The sequence below is a fragment of the Bombina bombina genome, chromosome 1 (genome assembly GCF_027579735.1).
Source record: "Bombina bombina isolate aBomBom1 chromosome 1, aBomBom1.pri, whole genome shotgun sequence".
In the NCBI taxonomy this organism is placed as follows: Eukaryota; Metazoa; Chordata; class Amphibia; order Anura; family Bombinatoridae; genus Bombina; species Bombina bombina.
Genome location: NC_069499.1, coordinates 590,687,510 through 590,705,777, shown reverse-complemented (window position 1 = coordinate 590,705,777; position 18,268 = coordinate 590,687,510). Strand labels below are relative to the sequence as shown.

General features: G+C 40.6%; 1 protein-coding gene across 2 annotated transcripts in view; it reads right to left on the bottom strand.

Annotated features, from left to right (window-relative positions):
• The window catches only part of USP40 (ubiquitin specific peptidase 40), a 133,165-nt gene that overhangs the window by 16,003 nt on the left and 98,894 nt on the right, over positions 1-18,268 (bottom strand). For both annotated transcript variants that reach the window (XM_053698878.1, XM_053698879.1), the window contains exons 25-28: positions 1,117-1,207; positions 843-937; positions 316-434; positions 58-123 (exon numbers count right to left, since the gene is read on the bottom strand). In XM_053698878.1, coding sequence (XP_053554853.1) covers positions 58-123; positions 316-434; positions 843-937; positions 1,117-1,207 — 371 coding nt within the window. The remainder of the gene's footprint in view (positions 1-57; positions 124-315; positions 435-842; positions 938-1,116; positions 1,208-18,268) is intronic.

Here is an 18,268-nt window from a genome sequence, read left to right as displayed (position 1 = left end):
CAGCTAACCCAATATGTTAATGCCCCACATTAGTAAGTAGTATCCCAGAATACTTACCCCAGGCATTCCTCCTTGTCCAGGGGCTCTGCACAAAGAGGTGTCCTGCTACCCAGTTTGAAATCACTGCACAGTCAAATATACATTCTGTCACATTTTGGATAGTTGTATGACTAGAAGCAGCTTAACTTATCCAGCTATGTTTTCATTATACCTGTGTGCAGCTTTTTATCATATGACATTGGCATGTCAACATTTTGTCAACTGGTATCAGTTTGATCAATTTGTAATCTTAAAAAGAGACTAGAGTGGATTTACCTGATCTTCTGGTGAGGGGGACGTAAGATTTTTCCCATATGTTTATATTCAAAAGTCCAAATGCGGAGAAACTTTGGTGACGAGATTTCCAGGGCCTCAAAAAATGGCAAAGTCATGATCTTCAGAAAAAAAAAAGAATAAATCAGATCTTCAGAATGAGACTATTCAGTGAGTTCACAGACAGAGAGAGGGTCACCAGACAGTTTAGATCAAAGTAATTCATAGAGTCAACAGATGTTTGGGTATCATTGGCTAAATGTCTCAGTGGAAAATCTCAGGACCAATGTGGAGGGAGACTTAAAAAGGCTAAAAATGGATGTTACAAAACCTGGGGTTGGGGTCAATCACAGGGTTAACAACTATATGATAAAAGCCACATAGATTAAAAGTGCATATGGTGACTAAAGTGTCAGAACCTGAACTGAAGTATCTGTACTATGTACATTTAAAAGAGTCAACTGTCTAATATATATATTACCATAAATAAACTACATGGTGTAAATGTAGATTTCTAGTGTTATGCAAACCTGCAGCTTCAGCTCCTGCAAGGAAGCATTTTCACAAATCTCTATGTCACCAGCAAAACAGAACTGAGAATCTGCACAATCCTGCCAGGAAACGTCTAAAAGAAACAAAGAAGGTTAACATAGTAGGGAGTGGTATTGATATTGGTATTGACAGAAAGAATGAGAGGGAGAAAGGGAAAGAGTGAAGGAGAGAGGAATAAGAAATTGATGCCCCACAAGTTCTTTGCCCATTCTCTGCTTCAGAAAAGAATAATACATATATCCTGTGTATCACCTGTGGGGGCTGATGTCTGCAAGGTCATGTGGTTGACGGCAGCATGCTGTGCCTGAGGACTGTAAAGCCATATAGGTAGCTTCAGGAACCCCTGATGATAAGAAATGGTGTGATTAGAATCTCTGACATAGACAATAAGTCAGAAGGAATATACATAGGGAGATAAGAGGAAGTTCTCAACACAGTCTAAAAAGGGGGGATTCATCATTATTAAAAAGGGAAAGAGAGAAGATTCATGTGGTAGATTCAATGGGAAACCAGAGCGGCCAAAAACTTACCAGATAATTTCCTTTCCTTCTGTATGGGAAGAGTCCACAGCTGCATTCCTTACTTGTGGGAAATACTGAACCTGGTCACCAGGAGGAGGCAAAGACACCCCAGCCAAAGGCTTAAATACCTCCCCCACTTCCTTCATCCCCCAGTCATTATGCTGAGGGAACAAGGAACAGCAGGAGAAATATCAGGGTGAAAAAGATGCCAGAAGAATACATTTAAATTTAGGGCTGCTCATCGGAGAACATGGGCAGGAGCTGTGGACTCTTCCCATACAGAAGGAAAGGAAATTATCTGGTAAGCATAATTTAAGTTTTCCTTCTTAATATGGGAAGAGTACACAGCTGGATTCCTTACTTGTGGGAAACATAAACCCAAGCTCTAGAGTACACAGAATACTAACGGGATGGAAAAAAGAAAGGCGGACCCTAATCTGAGGACACCACAGCCTGCAAACCCTTTCTCTCGAAGGCTGCTTCAGCAGAAGCAAAAACATCAAACTTGTAAAGTTTGGAAAAAGTATGTAAGGAGGCCCAGGTAGCCGCCTTACAAATCTGATCCATAGAGGCCTCATTTTTGAAGGCCCAAGAGGAAACCACTGCTCTCGTAGAATGAGCCATAATCCTCAGTGGAGGCTTATGTCCCGCTGTCTCTATGCTAAATGGATGACACTCCTCAGCCAAAAAGATAAGGAAGTCGAAGACGCCTTCTGACCCCCACACGCCTTCTGACCCCCACCAAGGTTATATTGTCTGATTGGAATCTGATAAACTGGGACAAATCCAGCAGAGGCCAAGCCTTCAGAGCATTGTATATTGCCCGAAGTTCCAAAATGAGAATGGGAGGGATCTTTCCTCCTCGGCCCATAGGCCCTGTGCCTTCCTGGCACCACAAACAGCTCCCCATCCTGACAGACTCGCAACTGTATTTACAATCGCCCAGGATGGTCTTAAGACGGACATCCCTCGGGACAAGAGATCTAGACAAAACCACTGAGTGATTCTCTCGATCACTTGTCCAGAGGAATCTGTTGAGACAGATCTGAATGATCGCCGTTCCACTGCTTCAGCATGTGCAGTTGGAATAGTCTGAGGTGACACCTGGAAAAGGGAATGATGTCCATGCTGGACACCATGAGACCAATCACCACCATACACTGAGCCACAGATGGCCTTAAGGAGGTCTGGAGGGCAAGACATGTTGAAGCTAGCTTGCAACGTCTCTGGTCTGTTAGACATATTCTCATGTCTATGGAGTCTATTATAGTACCCGGGAATTCTACCCTGGTACTTGATATAAGAGAACTCTCTCTAGATTTATCTTCGCCTCCATGGGATCGAAGAAGACAGAGGAGAGATTCCGAATAGTCCACTTTTCAAAAATATTCTTGGAGCTGTAGCTAGAACGGAAGTGCAATAAACTGTAAGTGCTGGTCCAGGAACACAAACCTTAGGAACTGGAAGTGGTGTTTGAGTATTGGTAAGTGAAGGGAGCATCCTTCAGATCTATCGTGGTCATGAACTGCCCTTCTCAAACGAGGGGAAGAGAGGACCTTATTGTCTCCTTCTTGAACGAGGGGACATATAAAAACTTGTTTAAGCACTTAAAGTTCCCTCCTTCTTTGGGACCACGAAAAGGTTTGAATGGTATAAGAGGATAGATCCCGTACGCATCCCAGAAAGGCGTCCCTCCTTTCTGGTCAGGAAGACAGGTTTGAGAGGAGGAATCTGCCCCTGGGTGGCTGAGACTTGAAACCTATCTTGTAACCCTGAGCTATGACCTCCAGGACCCATGGATCCTGCACGTCCCTGAACCAAGCGACTGAAAAGAGTGACAGTTTGTCCCCTACATGATCCAGAAGAGGACCGGGGACTGCCCATTCATGCCAACTTAGACTCTGCTGGCTTCTTGCTCTGCTTGGATTTATTCCAGGACTGAGTTGGCTTCCAGGAGCTCTTGGTTTGCTTTGGCTTAGCGGAGGACTGCTGACAATGGGCTTTATCAGAATGAAAATTGTCCCGAAGACTAGTTTTTATTCTCTTACGGTAGGAGGGCACCCTTGCCCCCTGTGACCATGGAGATAATTGAGTCCAGGCCTGGACCAAACAAAATCTTTCCCTTAAAGAGGAGGGAAAAAAGTCTAGACTTAGAAGTCATATCCGCAGATCATGACATCAGCCAGAGCCCGACAGGCCTGAGCAGAAAAGCTGAAGCCTTAGCATTCAGGCAAATAATCTGCTTAATAGCATCACAGATAAAATAATTAGCAACCCTCAAGGCCGTAATTCTTTCCTGAATAACGTTAAGGGGACCTCTCCACCCCGATCAAATCCTATAAGGAGTCGCACTCGTAGATAGTTTCTCCAGCAACCGCGGCAACAGCCGCCGCTGGTTGAAACAAATATCCCGTATGTTGAAACATCTTTGTTAACAGAGTTTCTATATTTTATCCATGGGCTCTTTAAACGAGAGCTATCCTCAAGCGGGATAGCAGTATGTTTAGCAAGGGTGAAGATAGTGCCATCCCTTATATGGACGGAACCCCACAACTCCATTGAGAGTCCAGGACCGGGAACAATTTCTTAAAGGAAGAAGAGGAGGAAAAGGAATCCAATCCTGTCCCATTCATTCTTAATAATGTTCGCCATCTAACAGTAGCAGGGAAGGATAAGGTACCACCCTGTCCCCAAACGCTATCCAATTTAGGAATCAAAGGTTAAGACAATTTGCCTCTGGAACCTCTAAATTCGCCAAAACTTCCTTTAGAAGAAAGCACAAATTCCTAAAACTAAAGTCTGGTTCCTCCGCAGCCAGATGTTTAGAGGCAGCAGACTCCAATCTAGAATGTTCATACTCTGAAGTCTGAAAAAGAACTTCATCCTCGGATAACCTTATTAGTTAAATCCAATAAATTATCTGATGTACTCTGGGAAGGAGTGCAATATGTAACCTTTCGCTTGTGCTTGGCAGGGCGAGGTAAAGCATTAAAGGCCGCAGACACTGCCGCCTGAACTGTGCAGTAACATCTGGTGGAAAAAGGCCCCCTCCAGATGAAGGATCAGCAATGCTACGGGAAACTGCATGTGTAGAGAGAGACCTCTGGACGACAACTCCTCAGAGGTGGACGGCTCAGTGGTATCAAACATGTTTGATATTATCACATTATCAAGGCATATGGAACATAATTGAGAGGGCGGATCTAAGGCCTCCTCACAATATAAACAGGAATTACTCTTTAGGAATAGAGGGAGTACCCTCTAAAGTAACAGAATCCTCTGTCGCTAGTGCAATAACTGGAGAACTATAGAAATAAAACAATCTTATTTGATTAAAAAAACGGCACCTTTATACCCCAATGGCTGGGGCACTCATCACCTCCTATGACCCAGACAGTACAGAGATTTATGACTCCTATCTGATAGACACCCGGTCAGGAAAGAGGGAATGAAAACTGCGCAATGCAGGACCGTCTCTGCTATGAGAAAAAGCACGCCAAACTTGTAAGCTGCACAGCTCTCAAAGTGAAAGTGTAACCTGTATATTCCATAACAGCCTATGAGCCCATAACATCTCACACATAAAAGCAGCATAAAATCAAATAAACATATAAGATTATTCCCCACTGTTCAATAATCCCCCTCAGGAGATATTAACCCTTGATTCTATACAGATAAAAGGAGTCACACTGTGACCCTGTATTCTTGCGTTATCATACATGCATAAAAAAATTAAACAATCTTACCAGAATCTATGCCGTGGAACAGTAACACGGTCCTTCAAGTTTGACAGATAGTAGCGTTGCTTCTGACATGGACTTAACTGAAGAAAGCAGGCAGCGAAACTCGTCAACGCTGATTGCTTATGGAGCTGTTAATATGAGTCGGGATGGTTTAGCAGAAAGACTCTCCCTGCATCTCCAGACTCTAAATTTCATCCATGCTCTCACCGAGAGGCTGACAGGACTACTTAAAACTCCAGTCCCATCTCGATTAGTACTACTCTCTATAAGAGACTACTCCGAAATCTTCTGACACTTCTCTGCCAACCTCCTGTGACGAAAGGCAAAGCATGACTGGGGTTATTAGAAAGTGGGGGAGGTATTTAAGCCTTTGGCTGGGGTGTCTTTGCCTCCTCCTGGTGGCCAGGTTCAGTATTTCCCACTAGTAAGGAATGCAGCTGTGGACTCTTCCCATATTAAGAAGGAAAGAAGAAACTAGGAGATATTGATTTACAAAGCTGTTCCTTAGAGTATAATAGGAGTATCAGACAGATTGAGCTGGTGTTATCATGTGATGGAGTAATAGAGGCATACGGGGAATATCAGCCAGGACTGATATAGGAAGGGTAGCAGCAAGTGACAGATGCACCTACTCCAACAGCATTTACCTAAAGGCAAGTGACACGGCTCTTACAATTTTAAATAACTTACCAATTTACTTTGAATATGCAGTTTTCTTCATTCTCTTGGTATCCTTTGATGAAGGAGCAGCAATGCACTAATAGGAAATAGCTGAACACATCGGGTGAGCCAATGAGGCATATATGTGCAGCCATTAATAAGGAAATAGCTTCCAGAAGTGCATTGCTGCTCCTGAGCCTACCTAGATATGCTGTCAACAAAGTTTACAAAGAGAAGGAAGCAAATTAGATAATATAAGATAAAAACGGAAAGTTGTTTTACATTGCTTGTTCTATGTGAATCGTAAACGTTTAATTTTGACTTTACTGTCCTTTTAAAGTCCCTTCCATGAAGGAGACATTTCACCTGGTTAACCAATGATATTCCATGACATATAATAAAGCTTAAATGACCACTAAATACAGCAGAACCGCATAACCAACAACTGCATAAAGACAAAAAAAGACAATGCAATAAAATGTATTTTTGGATCAATTTCAAAGCAGTTTCCATTGCCTCTGCCCTCTACATCATATTACAGCTATCAGCCAATAACACATATAAATATATACTGTAAATTGTAAATTTTTTTTGTTTTTTTTTAAATTGCTGTATTTGAATCATGAAACGTTAATTTTTACGTTAGTGTCACTGTAAACCTTCTTTAGTTGAAATAATTTTTATTGAGTGCAATACAACATGAGAAAAATAATTTTTTTTGGTAAAGTTCCAAATCACCATCAGTCCACCCGACATTGGGTGTTACATAACAGTAGTCTCTATTACATCATAAAAGGACCCATACATCGAGTAGACCCACAGCAATCTGTCTATTTGCAACTTATTTAACAGGTTTTACATCCACTATAGTATACAAACAAAAGCTTATACAAGTATATGGAAAAAATAAAAAAATAATAATAAAAAAAATTAAAATAAACAAAGAACCTAAAGAACAATAATAAACAGTATAGGTCACTGTGAACTCAACTCCTCTCATCTTTTCTTGTAATGTCTCATCTATGTCTTAATTTATTTAATGTATCATATAACTGTTAGTCTCCCAATCACCCCAATTTCTAGAATTTAGTGGAGATTGCTGTTGGTTCCCTCCATTATCCAATAGAACCAAACCATGCTAAAAGTATCCATCGTATTTTGTAGATGGGCAGCTGTCTCATACATAGCGCATATGTTTTTGATTTTATTAATAATCTCCGACCACTCTGGAACCCCTGTCTTCCAGTGCTTAGCAATAGAAGTCATAACCATAATGAAGATGATTCTAAAAAAAGTATTAATATGAGTGTTATATTTCTTGTTTCTGATATTTAATAGAGCTTGTGGGGCTATCACCACAATTTGGTCTTCTAAAATTTGGACAGGAGATTCGATGTTAGTGTCCATATTACTTTAACTTTGGGACATTCCGACCACATGTGTATATAGGTACCTTTAGTCTTACACCCTCTATAGCAATTGTTGAAGCTTCCAATAGCGGAGTGTGCCATCCTTTCAGGAGTCAGGTACCATTGGAACACCGATTTAAAGCTATTCTCCCTGAGGTCTGCGCTCAGTAAACCCCTACTAGCTTCATATGACAATAGATTCCACTCCTCCCCCGTTATATCCATCCCCAAATCTGTTTCCCATCTACTGACAATGGGTGGCTTACTCTTAATTTTGGATGATTGAATAGCAAGATACAAATGTGAGATAGCCTGTTTGGGTCTATTTGCTGCGCTACTTTGCCTCTCGAGTGTCGTTGTCTGTTTTCCCCAACCCTTTAGAGTATAAGAACGGATAGCGGATAATATCTGTAGATATAAAAACCAATGTAGGGGGAGTGGACTAATCTTTTCTTGTAGTTGAATGAACGTGAGTATGGATCCCCAATGTAGAAAGTCTGCCACCCTGCACAGGCCTTTATTCTCCCATTTATCTATGTGTATGTGGCTATCTCCTGGAATAATATATTTTAACAGCCTTATGAGAGTGTACTCTGATACCAATTTGTTTGTGTATATTGATTTATTCCACTACTGGTGCGAGAACAAAAGTGCTCGTGGTCTATAAACTTCCTTGGCCCCAAACACATCTCTCTTCCACAATGTATCTTCTGGGGAGCTCGGTCCCCCCATAGATGCTCCTAAAGTGGGCCATACAACGTTGCAATCCCTTCTCCCTAACGTAGAGGTCTGGGCTAGTCTGGCAGCTTGATAATAATCCTATAAATTTGGGAGCCCCACTCCCCCCAGCTGTCTGTATGAAGCCGGGTATTCTCGCATGTTTGTCACCCCTTAAATAAGAGATTAATTTAGATTGCAAGGTATCTAAATCTTTTTTGTGTACCTTGATCGGCAGTGCTCTAAAAAGGTATAGCAATCTAGGTAGTATATTCATTTTGACAGAGGAAAGTCTCCCATACCACGAAAAACCATATTGTTGCCATTTCGCGATATCTTGTTTTATAGTTTTGAATAGCTTAAGATAGTTAGCCTGGTAGAGTTTATCAAAATCTGGTGTCAGTTTTACCCCCAAATACTTAACATGTTCATGCACCCATTTGAAGTCAAAGTTAACCTCAATAAGTTTGATAGTGGGCCTAGGAATGCCAATGGGGAGGGCTTCACATTTTTCAATGTTAATTTTGTATCCCAAGATAATTGAGAATTTATTTAAAATGTTATAGACAATGGGCAGGAAAGTCATTGACTTGGTCAATGTCAAAAGGACATCGTCCGCAAATAATGTTATTTTGTAGGATATTCCTCCTATCTCCAGACCCCTAACCTCTACCTCTCCCCGAATAGATTCAGCTAGTGGCTCTATACATATTGCGAAAAGCAGAGGTGACAATGGACATCCCTGTCGTGTTCCATTTAAAATATCAAAGGTGTGTGACTGATGACCAATCGCTCTGACATACGCAGTTGGGGCGGAATATAATGTGTTAATTGCAGAGATAAAGGGCCCCGAAATCCCATTTCCCCCAATACCGTCAGCATGTACCCCCAGTCTACCCGGTCGAATGCCTTCTCCCTATCCAGGGAAAGAAGCAGAGAAGGCACTCCATGAACTTTAAGGTAATCTAGCACTGATACCATCCTCCTTATGTTGTCTGGGGCTTCCCTATCCTTAATAAAGCCGACTTGATCAGGGTGTATTATACTTGGAAGGATTTGTTTTAATCTGTTGGCTAGGATTTTCGTAATAATTTTAATGTCCTGGTTTATGAGGGAAAATGGTCTGTAACTACAGGGAGTGCAGAATTATTAGGCAAGTTGTATTTTTGAGGATTAATTTTATTATTGAACAACCACCATGTTCTCAATGAACCCAAAAAACTCATTAATATCAAAGCTGAATAGTTTTGGAAGTAGTTTTTAGTTTGTTTTTAGTTATAGCTATTTTAGGGAGATATCTGTGTGTGCAGGTGACTATTACTGTGCATAATTATTAGGCAACTTAACAAAAAACAAATATATACCCATTTCAATTATTTATTTTTACCAGTGAAACCAATATAACATCTCAACATTCACAAATATACATTTCTGACATTCAAAAACAAAACAAAAACAAATCAGTGACCAATATAGCCACCTTTCTTTGCAAGGACACTCAAAAGCCTGCCATCCATGGATTCTGTCAGTGTTTTGATCTGTTCACCATCAACATTGCGTGCAGCAGCAACCACAGCCTCCCAGACACTGTTCAGAGAGGTGTACTGTTTTCCCTCCTTGTAAATCTCAAATTTGATGATGGACCACAGGTTCTCAATGGGGTTCAGATCAGGTGAACAAGGAGGTCATGTCATTAGATTTTCTTCTTTTATACCCTTTCTTGCCAGCCACGCTGTGGAGTACTTGGACGCGTGTTATGGAGCATTGTCCTGCATGAAAATCATGTTTTTATTGAAGGATGCAGACTTCTTACTGTACCACTGCTTGAAGAAGGTGTCTTCCAGAAACTGGCAGTAGGACTGGGAGTTGAGCTTGACTCCATCCTCAACCCGAAAAGGCCCCACAAGCTAATCTTTGATGATACCAGCCCAAACCAGTACTCCACCTCCACCTTACTGGCGTCTGAGTCAGACTGGAGCTCTCTGCCCTTTACCAATCCAGCCACGGGCCCATCCATCTGGCCCATCAAGACTCACTCTCATTTCATCAGTCCATAAAACATTAGAAAAATCAGTCTTGAGATATTTCTTGGCCCACTCTTGACGTTTCAGCTTGTGTGTCTTGTTCAGTGGTGGTCGTCTTTCAGCCTTTCTTACCTTGGCCATGTCTCTGAGTATTGCACACCTTGTGCTTTTGGGCACTCCAGTGATGTTGCAGCTCTGAAATATGGCCAAACTGGTGGCAAGTGGCATCTTGGCAGCTGCATGCTTGACTTTTCTCAGTTCATGGGCAGTTATTTTGCGCCTTGGTTTTTCCACACTCTTCTTGCGACCCTGTTGACTATTTTGAATGAAACGCTTGATTGTTCGATGATCACGCTTCAGAAGCTTTGCAATTTTAAGAGTGCTGCATCCCTCTGCAAGATATCTCACTATTTTTGACTTTTCTGAGCCTATCAAGTCCTTATTTTGACCCATTTTGCCAAAGGAAAGGAAGTTGCCTAATAATTATGCACACCTGATATAGGGTGTTGATGTCATTAGACCACACCCCTTCTCATTACAGAGATGCACATCACCTAATATGCTTAATTGGTAGTAGGCTTTCAAGCCTATACAGCTTGGAGTAAGACAACATGCATAAAGAGGATGATGTGGTCAAAATACTCATTTGCCTAATAATTCTGCACTCCCTGTAGAACAATGTTTTGGATTCTTTCCCGGCTTCGGGGTGACCACTATTTTAGCTTGAAGTCTTTAGGCAACGGTTTGCCCTCTAAAACATGTTTTGCGATTTGTGTGAGGTGTGGGATCAGCATGCCTGCAACTAACTTGTAGTATTCGCCAGGCAGGCCATCAGGCCCTGGAGCCTTCCCTGGCTTAAGATCTTTAATGGCTTGTGCAACTTCAATAGAAGTGATTTTGGAATTTAATGAGTCTCTATCTGTGTCTGTAATTTTCCTCAAGTTTACCTTAGTGAGAAAATCAGTGAGTAAGTCTCACGTAGAGGTGTTGTGGGTCACTTTTTTACCATCATATAGTTCTCTGTAAAATGAGGCGAAGGCATCCACAATCTCTTGAGGATGACCTGTTTCACTACCGTCCCCTTTATGTATAGTGGGAATTGACACAGCTGTATAATTATCTCTAATCTTTTTGGCTAGGTATTTATCTGGTTTGTTGGCATACAAAAAGTACTGCGTTTTCATTCTATGAGCATATTTTACCGATTGACCATTGAGAATCTTGTTGAGCTGTTGTCTTTTTTGATCTAATTGTTTTAGGGTGGTGGTAGCAAGTGTTAATTTATGTTTCTTTTCCAATGTCTCAATATCTCTAGTTAAACCAGCCACCATTAAATGTGTTTTCTTTTTAAGTGTCGCTTTCTCTTTAATCAACATACCCCTGATTACAGTCTTATGAGCAGCCCACACCGAAACCGGACTGTCCGTGGTGCCTTGATTGATAGCCCAGTACTCCCCCATTGCCTGTGTCAGTTTTTCTTTTGTCTGTGGATCTCGGAGACAGGATGGGTCAAATGTCCAAGTCTGGGTTCTGTTAGAATCTTTTATGCCCTGGAGTAGAATCTGCGTGATAGAGTGATCTGACCATGTACATGAGTGTATTTTGGCTGATAACAGCAATGGGTATAGGATCTGACTAATCATAATATAGTCTAGCTTAGAATAACTAGTGTGTGCTGTTGAGAAAAATGTTGTGTCTGTTGTGACACCATATAGAGATTTCCATGTGTCAACCAAAGTGTGTGGGGACAGGGAGTTCAAGACCGTACTAGCTATTGCTCTCAGTCGAGCTTGTTTTTTGGAAGGATGCAGGTTTTGTGTGTATTTGAGTGCCTGAAGGTCAATGTTAAAATCACCTGCTAGAATAATCCGAATTAGTGACCAGTCTGTTAATAAACGAGTGATTTCCTTGAAAAACACATCCTGCTTCTCATTTGGGGCATAGATATTGCAGAATAATATATCTACTCCCTGAATTTGTCCCTGTAGCAGCAAATATCTACCTTCTTTATCTTCTATTGTTTTAGTATGTGCAAAGTGAAATGAGGAATGTAGCAGTATTGATACCCCCCTTTTTTTCTCCCCAGCAGTGGATTGATAGCTCTGTTGGAAGCCTCTGGAACAGTATTTAGGAAGTTGTGGTTTGGTGAAGTGGGTTTCCTGTAAAAAGATCACATTTGCATGTAGGTTTCTATAGTGATTGAATGCTGTGTTCCTTTTGATGTCCGTGTTAAACCCTCTCACATTATGTGAGACTAGATTAATTGTCGGGAGAGCCATATGTGTGTGTAATATCTTTGTAAACGGTCAGCATTTGAAAACCAAAAACATTGCATATTTAAGGAGGGTTGTTGGAGAAATAGTGAAATACGTTTAGGAGTAGAATAGGAGTTGGCTATATTTTGGAGTGAGGAGACAGCAAATAAGTAATTACCTCCACAGCAACCAGTATTTACAAAAGAACAATTTAGTAGTAAACAAAACAAAAACAAAAATTGAACATTGATAACAGTCTGGGCACCTAAGTGTCCAGGCCTATACGCATATTCAACACAGGAATGTGCAGTAAATCTAAAACAAACATGTTCAGTAAAATTAGAATATAAACATTAAAGATGCAAGCATTATTAGAATAATAATAAGAGCAGACACCAGCCCCCACTAGGGTATATATAACAAAAATATACTTTAGTAATATTACACAGAGGATCAGTTCAGGGTTTAACTTTTTTCTTTTTCACTACTCTGGTCCACCTGGCCTTTCTTGCAGGATTCTGTGGCTCTTTAGTTCCGGAATGTTGTGAATGGGAGGAATCTTCCGGCATTTCTGGCAGATCAATATTCAAGTATTGGCATATCTCCGGGATGTCCTGTTCCGACTTGATAGTGAACATCTTGTTGTTATGAGAGATGTGCAGGGCAAAGGGGTACCCCCATCTATATGGGATACTATGCTTCCATAGATGTAAGAGGGCGTAAAGAATATCTTCGCTGAAGAGTACGGACACATAAATCTTGAAAAAAATGGATAACATGTCCCTGGAATTTAAAAGGTTGATGACTCCTGCATGCTGACATAATGATATCTCTATCAGGGAAACGTAGCAATTTAACAATGACATCTCTAGGCGGGAGGCATTCCTTTGGTTTCAAGGCCCTGTGGGCTCTTTCCACCAAGAAATCAGAATCTCCTTCTTCACCAGTAATAGCTTTGAAGAGACATGCAAAATATGAATGCAAGGCCGAAGCTTCCACACTCTCCAGTATCCCCTTAAGCCTAATGTTGTTTCTTCTATTTCAAGATCCTCCATCTTGTCCTGGAGGTCTAGAATTTGTTGTTGATGAGTTGAAATAAAATCGAGTTGGTTGCCATGCCTTCAACTAGGGTCTCATGATCATTCTCTACCGCCTCCACTCTATCTCCCAAATCGGATAGATACTGTTTTATTTCGGCCAGGCTATTTGTGACCGAGGAGTGTAGATTGTCTATTTTATTCATTAATTTTTCAAAGCCAGAGGCCATGTCATCTTTAGAAACAAGTGTGTGAAGGTCAGCTTTTGTCACATTTGCCGAGCTTCCTGAGGCATCTAGTACATTTATAGCGGCAGCATGGTCCCCATCCTCCAACCCCTCTACTGACTCTGTTATGACAAGTCCTTTAGCCGGTTTGAGGTAGTTGTCCATAGCTGTGGATTTAAGGTTCTTGTCTAGTTTAGTGAGCTTTTTGGCTGCCATGCCTGTCCAATAGTGTCCTAGAACTCCACAAGTGTAGCTGAGCCCCTGCTAGTTTATAAGGGATCAGTGTCAGGCCTTGTCTATAGATGTTTTATGTTCACCATAAAAAGAATGTAAATTTTCAGCCACACTATGTCCCAACTGCTTTAATGTAGAATAATCCTGTAGTGTTACACAGTTTCCCTCCTAGCGTCTCAGGATAATTCCATGTGTTGCTGCGTCATTTATATAGGGATTTAATAGTGTTGCCTGTGGTGTATTAGTATTATTTGTAAGGCACATTAATCCCTGATTCTGGAGCGTGTTAAACTTTATCCCCAGTCAGCTTAGTGCGGACAGGCGCGACCTGTATTTCCACCCTGCATGTACAATCAGTTATGGGGTATTCGTGACGATCGCAGCTATTATGTTGTCTGCTTCAAACTGCCGGACCTTGCCGCGTCACTTATAGCTTACCTCTCAGCCTCTTTTTATAGCCGCCTCGGTCCGACCTCCGGTTTGCCGTCTTCTCTCCAGCCCCAACGCAGCACATATAGGGCTTCAGTCGAGGTAGTTAAGGACCGGCTTGTAGAGTGGCCTGATGTGACGCATGCTCTTTAACGTAGAGGGCTTCGTAGTGCGGTAGGCCTCAAGGTCGGGCTGACGGTTTCTCTGAGTGCCGTTGCATAAATTGTGCAGTGAGGGTCAACGTCGCTCTCTAGATAGTGCTTGCTTTAGATTTTTATGTGCTTGCAGGACCAAAAAACATGTTTTGCCAATAAAGATTCTTTGTACTGCACAGAGCTCCCAAGTTAAGCTACCATCTTAGAGCTTGGTTAGGCTCCGCCCCCTGTAAACCTTCTTTAAAGGGACATTAAAGCCAAACTTAAAGGAACATTCCAGTCAAAATTGGAATGGACATGGATGCATTTCAGTTTTGAACACAAGCATTCTTGCAATATCCATGTATTAGCAAAAATGTTTCTAGGTAAAGCTATAGCCGTTTCAAAAGTGTATTTAAGTATACACTGTGCACCAGCATTTTAAACACAGCACTTGCTCAGACAGCCTAATGTGCTTGTAGCATATGGTAATGACTCAGTTTGTTAATTGTTGACATGATACAAGCCCCACTGGCACTCTAAACAGCTGCAGTATTTGCAGAGAAAAATGTTAACACTAAAACAGCGATAACTTTTACTAGAAGCATTTTTGCAAACACAATTATATTTCAAATATGTTTCTATTCAAAGTTTAAACATTCATGATTCAGAGTATACAATTTTAAACAACTCTCTAGTTGTTTTATTATGAAATTTGCTTTGTTCTCTTGCTATCCTTTACTGAAGCATAAACCTAGGTAGGATGCTTAGGAGCGTGCACGTCTTTAGTAGTCATTGGTAGCAGTGTTTGCAACCATGTATAACCCTGCAATAAGCAATGTTACTAACACTGATAACAACAAAAATGCAGGTTTAGATGCAGGGAGGTAAATGCAAACAGAGTGAAAGGACTAGGCCTTACGCGTTTTGGCTATGCCTTACTCATAGACCCTGACTACTAACACTAATGCCATGTGTACGCTCCTGAGCTCACCTAGGATTACTCTTTAATAAAGGACAGCAAGACAACTAAGCAAAATAAATAATATAAGTAAACTGGAAAGTTTTTTAAAATGTTATAACCCATCCAGGCAATATAAGTTTCATTTTGACTTTAAAGTCCCTTTAAAGGTACAGTCCAAATTTTGACATTGTAACATTAAATCTTAAATTATGTGTATTAAAGGGGGGCAGAGTCTATGCTTGGAGCGGCAGGACGTGTCTTGATGAATCTCCTGCTTACATTTTACCAAATTTGGCTTTTAATCTAATATAACTAATTTCTGGGAATAGATATAATCTATATACTGTGCTAAAGATAAGGAGCGGATAAAACGACAGGCCTGACCTATGTTCTTCAAGTAAGCCACACATAACCTTGGTTAATCAGGTCTCAAACAACTTATAAATGAAGAACTGTGTGGCTGTGGCTGCTGCATACACCCCCCCCCCCCAGACTTCTGGGTTAAAAAGTACGCAGATACTACATTTACCATGGAGCCCAGCTTATACAAAATAGCGTAAGTAGCAGCTCTACTGAAGGGAAAGAGACGCACTAGCCTCAACTCTACCCAGATACCTTTTTGCTGACCAGCGTATTTCGAGGCATATGTGAGTGATTAACTGGGACCAGTATGGAGTCAGCAGATCGTTTTGTGGATGAGCTTACAAGCCTTCTAGATTCCTGTCAAGCCAAATTGATTGAAGATTTGCAAATTTCATTTACACTACCCGAGGTTGCTAAGGCGGATGATTGTGTGCAGGTAGTCCCTGATCAGGTGACAGAGGGAAGTGAAGTCGCTTTGGAGCCCCCGTGACGGCTTCCTACCCTCTCCAACAACACGCAAAAACAAGGATCGGGAGACTTGTACCGGTTTCAGTGGATCGCTATATCTAAGTATGACACCCCTGCAAGAAAGGATATGGCTGACAAGGGTGGCAAGAGAGATGACGCTGACTACTATGGGTCATATGGCAACTGGACTTGTTCAGATGTAACGGCTTCACATGTCACTTATAGGCCAGCCATTGAACCTCCGAATCTGACAATTACTCTGATGCTAACTCAGATCTGTAGTTCACCTAATGGGGCTAAAACCTTAAGCGACAAACTAACTTTGGGACTGTCAAATGAGTGGACACACACTATACAGGACAGAATCGGGGTATGGCCCCTAGAGCTTATAACCACGAGTTATGTTATCTGGTTTGCAGCCAACGACAGCCGGTTAACTTGAAGGCTAGGAGTAGGCTGAATTAAACCCTTCACGGTGTATGTGCACTAGTGTGTGAGCTCTTAGTGGGCTGTAGCCAGGATCGATCTCAGCTCCGTATATTATATGAGTGTAACTTGACTATATGAAGGTTGTTTCCCTGATATACTTGTCTAGCTATGTACTCTTATACCCCTTTTTACCAGCAGCATCGAGTGGACCCAAAAATCCGGTTAATCAAAGTTATGCTCTAAAAGTTTATTTAATATTCTGGGAATAGTTAATATGTAAACTATATAAACCTGTAAAATGGAAAAGTTATAACATGGTTTATGATAACTTACTGCATAGTCTACTTTAATTCCCTTACATGAGGTTTAGTGATATCATTGGTGCGACTGCGTATACTTTTTAGTGTAAATGTAAGAGCAGATTATTATTTTTGTGTTTATTTAAGGTCCCTATATTCAAGTTATATCATTATTCAGATTAATATTTTTGTGCTTATTTACGGTTACTGTATTTAATTTATATCACTATCCTGAGGCATATTCAATTAATCTCTACATGCCCTCATAGTAGCGAATATAATTGTGACGCAATTTACCTAGGTAAATTATATAGTAAGGTACATCGTGGCTAGGGAAAGTACAAAAGAGCTAGGTAACAATCTTTTAAGTTCCCTTTTCATATAGACCCATAAGGCTGCCATACCAGAGCTAGCTACCTACTACTAGAGATGGAATATTATTCAGTATCAGATGCTAGTTTATTTGTATAAGTACTAAGGCCCAAGAGCGGCCATTCCATCTACTATTTCCTCTATATTGTCTGTCTTATTTGAGCAACTAGGTCCATAAGTGACCATATTTGATCTGAGGGGAACATATATTAGATAAAATAAAAAAAATAAGGTATCACTTCTTTCACTTAATCTATGTTGTATACTAATAATTCATGTAATGGTAATGATATTCACAAGGTTATTTTATTTTGTTTGTGATCTGCAATATCTATTTTTTGATTTAGCTTTAAGCTGGAGGCAGGATAATCCATGGTTATTATAATATATGTTAGGACACAAGGATTACTGTGTAACTTGTGATTATTTGTTTATTCTGGTTTTTTCATCCATTGTAACCTGTCTCTGGAGAATATTTGAAATTGAATTTTCAATTTATATTGTATGCTTTGAATACCTCAATAAAAACATTTAAAATAAAAAAAATATGTGTAGTAAAAAAAAGCATGGAATATATTCTAATTGTTCATTTTCTTTATTCTCCTCTAATTTAAGTCTGAAAATTGTGGGCTTTTGGATCTGCACAGACTTCACAAGTCTAACCTTGCTATATATATGTTCCTAATTGGCCTCAGTAGGGTTTATCTTATAATAACCTGCAAACAATTGAGCTTTCTGCTAACAAAATGACAATAGCTAGCTGTGCCTACTCCAGTAATAAACCTGTAATGGCTCCTCCATAAGTGGTGTGTGGAGTTTGGGTATTAAAAAACAATCGCAGTCAACAAGGGCATTAATGCATTCTAAAACAATTAGAATCACATAGTAGTTTATTTGGTTTTCATACTAATCAAATAAATCAGAGATACCATTTGACTTGTAGGCATCACAACTGACAAATTGTATCATGGGTTATAGCACAAGACTGTTCGAAATGTCTAAAAAATGTGAGGTTGATATATAAACCAGGACACAGGGATCTAGGTTATGATGAGCATGTTACTGGCAAAAGTATCTAAGGGAAACCTCTGCAAGGAAATGATTGATCACGTGATAAAT